The sequence below is a fragment of the Lygodium microphyllum genome, chromosome 25 (assembly GCF_053477565.2).
Source record: "Lygodium microphyllum isolate KBCC chromosome 25, Lygodium_microphyllum_v1.1.10, whole genome shotgun sequence".
Classification (NCBI taxonomy): Eukaryota; Viridiplantae; Streptophyta; class Polypodiopsida; order Schizaeales; family Lygodiaceae; genus Lygodium; species Lygodium microphyllum.
In genome coordinates, this window is record NC_141159.1 from 7,515,230 (window position 1) to 7,521,229 (window position 6,000).

At 39.8% G+C, this 6,000-nt stretch overlaps 1 protein-coding gene across 7 annotated transcripts in view; it reads right to left on the bottom strand.

Annotated features, from left to right (window-relative positions):
* LOC148013881 (zinc ion binding protein) overlaps positions 1-5,015 on the bottom strand; it is a 62,702-nt gene extending 57,687 nt beyond the window's left edge. Inside the window, exons 1-2 of one of the 7 annotated variants that reach the window (XM_087666393.1) lie at positions 4,764-5,015; positions 4,540-4,608 (exon numbers count right to left, since the gene is read on the bottom strand). Coding sequence is in view for 1 of the 7 variants with exons in the window: in XM_087666388.1 (XP_087522514.1) it covers positions 3,875-3,926 (52 nt within the window). In the remaining 6 variants the exon portion in view is untranslated. Of the gene's footprint in view, positions 1-3,874; positions 4,499-4,539; positions 4,645-4,742 lie in introns of those variants that run through there. The other 6 variants (XM_087666392.1, XM_087666389.1, XM_087666391.1 and 3 more) reach the window with 6 other exon arrangements.
* Between the last annotated feature and the right edge of the window lie 985 nt (positions 5,016-6,000).

The following is a 6,000-nucleotide window of genomic DNA, read 5'->3' on the forward strand; positions in this document are numbered from 1 at the left end:
AGATGATCAAGACTAGTTTTTGTCTTCCCAACTAGCAACATACCATCTACATAAAGAACAAGTATAATAGGATTGCCATCAATATCCTTCTTCATGTACAAACAGTGGTATGCATGGCTGCGATTAAACCCATGAGAGAGCATAAAAGTATCAAACTTCTTATACCATTATTGTGGTGCCTGCATCAGTCCATACATGTTGTGTTTCAATTTGTATACCAAGTGCTCTTTGTCAGGAACTACAAAGCCCTCAAGCTGTTTCATCTAGATCTCTTCATCTATATCACCATGCAGAAAAGCTATCTTCACATCAATCTAGTAACAGCTCCAAGTTAAGCACTACGGTGAGAGCAAATAGCACACGTAAAGTGGTCATCTTCACAACAGGGGAGAAGACCTCCCAGAAATCAATACATTCCTTTTGTGCATAACCCTTGGCAACTAATCTTGCCTTGTACTTGGGTTTTCCATCAACTGTTTTTACCTTATACACCCACTTATTTGGAAGAGCTTTCCTTCCTTTGGATAGAGATACAAGATCCCAAGTATTATTTGCATATAGAGATTTTATTTCTTCTTGCATTGCAAGCTCCCACTTATTGTTGAACTTACATGACTTTGCCTCTCTGTAAGTAAGAGGCTCACCCTCATCTGTCAGCATAATATAATGCAAAGAGGGGTCAAATCTTAGTGGCTCCCTTCTAAAACAAGTAGACTTGTGTACCCAATGATCCACATTCTTTAGCACTGGCTCTACATCACGAAATAAATAAATTTCAGCATTTTCAGGCTGCTGCAAACCATGTTAAGCACCTTCATCTTGTGGACCAGCACCTACATCTTGCTGTCCAGCACCTTCATGAGCATCTCTTTGCTGTCCAACTTCTTCTAGCTCAAAAATAATTGGCTGATCATCAATTTCAGCCTCTGGTAAAGCATCATGAGGTTCCTTTTCTGACATAGTAGGTGGCTATACATGCTGAATTTTGACTCTATTAGAGTCTTCATCAGAGGCCAAAGCATTTTTCAACAACTTTGCCTCATTAAACACTACATCTCAATTGCGTACAATTTTCTTGGACTGAGGTAACCACACCCTATAGCTCATTTCACCTTCATCACCATAACCCATAAAGATACCTTTGGTGGACTTAGCATCAAGCTTACTTCTCAGTTCATTCCTGACATGTACAAATGCGTCACAACCGAAGATGCGTAGATGGTCATATGAGGCTGGTTTGCCAAACCAAACCTCCTCAAGGATGCCATTCTTTAAAGACTTGTTAGGAGAACGGTTGCAAATGTGTACCGCAGTTTTTAATGCCTCCCCCCAAAATTCATGAGGGAGATTAGCAATGGATAGCATGCAACACTCTCTCACACAATGTCTTGTTATATCTTTCTACCAACCCATTCGAAGAAGGGTCGTATGGAGCTATAAGCTCCCTTTGATACCATGAAAGTCACAAAAGGACTTAAATTTAGCAAATGTGAACTCACCTCCATTATCTATTCTAAGACATTTTAACTTTTTCTTTGTTTGAGTGGTCACAAATTCATGAAATTGACTTAAATACAGCCAATACATCACTTTTCTTTTTCAACAAATATATCCAAATCTTTCTGAAACAATCATCAATGAATGAGATAAAATATGTAGCATCTCCCATAGATTTTATAGGGATGCTACACACATCAGAATGCACCAAATTCAAAAGATTTTGTTTGCAAGAGACACCAGAATAATAACAATTTCTCACTCGCTTACCAAATCGACAATCATTACAAAAGTCCAGCTTTGAGCCCTTAGCATCAAGTCTTTTCAAAGCAGAAAGGACTTCAAGTCCCTTTTGACTCATAAGACCCAATCTCTTATGCCAAAGCTCTAAATGAGAACCAATTTCAATAATAGGAAGAAATTTTTCGAGTAAGGCTTTGCACTAAAAGCAATAAAGTGTGCCCTTTTTGCCGCCCTTTACAATAAGCATAGAGCCCTTATTAAGTTTCCATAAACCACTACCGAACATTGTGGTGTAACCATACAGATCCATATGTGCCACAAATAGCAAACTTTTCTTGATGCCAAGTACATATCTAACATCTTTGAGCACAAGCTCCTGACCATTGTCCAAAGATAAATGTATGGTGCCAATCCCATCAATACTGCAAGCATGATTATTACCAAGGTAAACCTTGCCATAGTTGCCTACATGAAAAGTAGCAAAACACTCCAAGCATGGAGTTATATGGAATGAAACACCAGAGTCTATTATCCATATCTGTGTCAATCCATCATCAACTGTCAATAATGCATCAATGACATCTACTTTAGTGATTTGCAAGTCCTGAACATGAGGGCAAGAGCATCACTGATAGCACAAAGTACATCACCATTTGCATCACACACTTCTTCAATGACAACATTGGAGGTCACATTGACCTTCTCTTTTGTCCTTTGAAGCCTCAAGTGCATTAACCTTTTCCTCCTTTTTCTTATTGTCTCCTACATTTTTCTTTATTTCATGTTCCTTTTCTTGAAGTATCTACAATCAGGCTTATTATGACCTTTATGGCCACACAGATAACATAAGACATCTTGTTGCTTTTCTTTCCCCCTACTCTCACTTCTGATTCTTTGTCCTGCATTTGCATTCTTCTTATTAGCTCTACCTCTAAGCATAACATAAGTCAATACAAGTATTGAGAAGCCAGATCAAGGAGCCAACCAACTGCTTGTAACGAGTAGCATCCGCCAAAGGAGAATCGGAATGAACTGTAGCCTTCTGATTCCGATCCATAGGAGTCGTAATAAACTTACATCCCTCCATTTCAAATGGCGCACCAACTATTGCTAGGTTTCTTTGGGAACAAATCATCTCACAATTTGGAGGTGCCATAGAGATAGTCACTAATCAAGGGACACACTTTTTGAATGAGGTAGTCAATTACCTTCTATCTATGTTTCTAGTCATCCATAAGAAATCTAGCCCATATTATTATCAACCAAATGGCCAAGCAAAAGCTACCTACAAGGTCCTCGTCTCAGTGTCGTGACCAAGACAGTTTATGCTTCATGTTCAGACTAGGATTACAAGCTTACATTAGGGGAGTTTTGAGATCTCAAAAATGCATTTTAGGATGTATAAAAATTGCCGTAGACCAATGAGAGCAAAGCTTCCGTAATGAAATATCTATTTTTTTAAAAGTAAAAAATCATTATGAATATCTATTTTCATCATCTCGTAATTGTGATTGTATGGTAATGATAATAGAGTCTTGACCACTTTGCACTAATGAAATATCCAGGATTGTATGGTAATGATAATTGAAACTAAATTCAAATTACCAAAAAGCAGTCAATGTGAATTCTATGTGCAGTGATAGTATGCCTCTTGATGGAAAGGGCCAAGAAGTCCTAGTAGAGCTTATAACACTTCCATGAGAGATGGCTATAAAGGAAAAATCAATTGAACCATTGGGACTATAAGTGTGGATAAGCATCCTATGAGTGGTTCTCATTTTGTTCTTAGAAAGGCTCTTGAAAGACCTTCGCCATCTATAAGTGAATCATGCCTTTGGGTGGATGTTGTTCCTCTTAGTAAGAGCATGATGCCTATGAGTGAGAAGTCCCAATGTAGAAAGAGACAAGTAAAGGCATCTCATCTAAAGCTGATGCAAAATGCCAAAGGTCCACTTGTATTGGATGAAGGTTATAAGTGAATGAGGCTATTTGGCCATAGCAAATATATGAGACTAGGATTTTTGCTCAAAGAAACCACAAGTATTTCCCATGAGTCTAGCAGTGTCATGATCAAAAAAATAGCTCTCTGCTTATCATCAAAGTCAAGATTTGCATCCTGCGACTGACAGAATACCTATAAATGCACTCAAGTGCTCAGAAGTCGGCTTGGACTCATCTAGCCGCATATTCACCAACTTTCACATTAAATGCACCTGATTGACAAGTGTGGTAATCTGATAAGTGGTCTTCAACTTCTGCCATATAGCATAACCTGTATCCAAGCCTTTGATATCTGAAAGGATATCATAAGTGGCACCCATTGTAATATAGGCCACAGCTTTCTTGTTCACTTTGGCCCAATCTTCATCAGACATCTGTGCATGCTTTTTTAATTGCAAAGCATCTTCACAACCTTTCAAGAAAAGAATACCCAACATACAATCTTACCAAAGATCGAAACCCTGACCATCAAACCGTTTGATTTCCATCAAACTTTGTGTCACAACTAGAAGAAGTTGTAGCTATTTTGCTAAAGTCACAGATATATCAGCCAAAGTATCTGCAAACTCCCAAGCATAACCACCAAATACACTTGTTGTCCTTGCTTTATCAGCAATAAACCACTGCTGTTTATGCACAACCAGCCAATACAGAGGCTGAACCAGCAAGTACACAGATATATACAATCAGTGTGCTCAGTCAGAGTATTCAAAACTGAAGAAAGTGCTGTATCTCAAACAGTATATAGCTCGGGAAACAAGATTTCTGCACAAACGAGAACTTTTACAGGTGCTCGACCTGCTTTGACTGCCACGCAGTCACCTACTGCTGCTGCCTGCTGTCATGCAGCCACCTGCAGGCTGTCACCTACATGCACAGAGCAGTTTTTGCTGTCGACTGATCCTGAGCAGTAAAAATGACTTGTCATTGCAATAAATGCAGTCATCTGCCGGTGTCACTACAATAAATGCAGTCGCCAGCTTCTCTGCACACACACGGACCTGAAAAACTGACGACCTGACCTGAAAATCGTTGCCTCGATGTGCGTGGAGCTGCTCACGAACAGTTTGCTACTGCAGTCCACGAACAGCTGTCAAGGGATGCGTGCTCGCAACCAGCTGCCTCGATACGAGTTGAAGGAGAGTTGAAGGTGGAAGCAAAGAAATGGGAGGAGCAAAGGTGAAGGATGTGCAGGCGTAAAGTGCAGGAAGTCAACAGTAGAAAGAGAGAGAGACAGATAACACGATTTGTGTGTACGAACAATGTGTCTGGTACACAAAGATAAAGAATGTATTTCTACTTTAGGGTTTACGGGTTCTTACCAGCAAGGATGCATTCACATGTACAAATAAATAATACATGGGAAGTCAACAAAGGGCCTTTACATCCAACCTTTACGTCCAACAAGTACCTATGGGACAACAAGTGCAGATGCATGGCCAACTTAGTAGTGCCAATCCATGGGAGTATGGACCACAAGGCATTCGTGCAAATGTAAGCACAGGGCAACAAGGATACTTTGGTGGAGGTGTCGTTTTACATGCTATGGTTGGAAAGGCACCACCTACGCGAATGCATGGCACAAAACCCTATGGTATGCCACAACCAATGCATGGCTCACAACACACATAAGTAATGCAAGACGAATGCATAACCCCATCTAAGGTAGCATAGGCATGATGCCTAGGGCACAAAGAGGGCCATTTGGACATGTAACTGCACCCCGAGGGACTGTTGGAGCACAAGGATTTGGTGTTGGTCATGCAAATGCATGTGGTAGTGCAAGTTTTCATGTAAATACAATAAATGCACCCTTTTTGTAGCAACCTATTTATTATAATTTGACACCATAGGATCACCAAAGGACTATGATGAAGGTGGTAAAAGTTGTGAAGTTTGAACCTTTCAGTGGTACACAAGATAGGCTCAAAACACTTACTTTTATTCAGCCATTTGATACAACCTATTCTTGAGGCAACTTCACAGAGGCATCTAAGATACGTAAGATAGCCACATTCTTAAAGGGAAATGCATTGCAATAGTGATCTATGCTTCTCATTCAGAGAACGGCACCTACCACTTGGGTCAATTTCAAGTAAATGTTTCAAATTAGTTGACAAGTATGTTTGAAGTAGACATTATGACAACATGAAATCAGCTGGATTCTAAGGATTGCAAGAACTTCGATCAGTATAGTAATAAGTTTTAGGATGCTTTGTTGCCCATTACTTCTCATTGGTAAGTACCTCCCCATGAGTA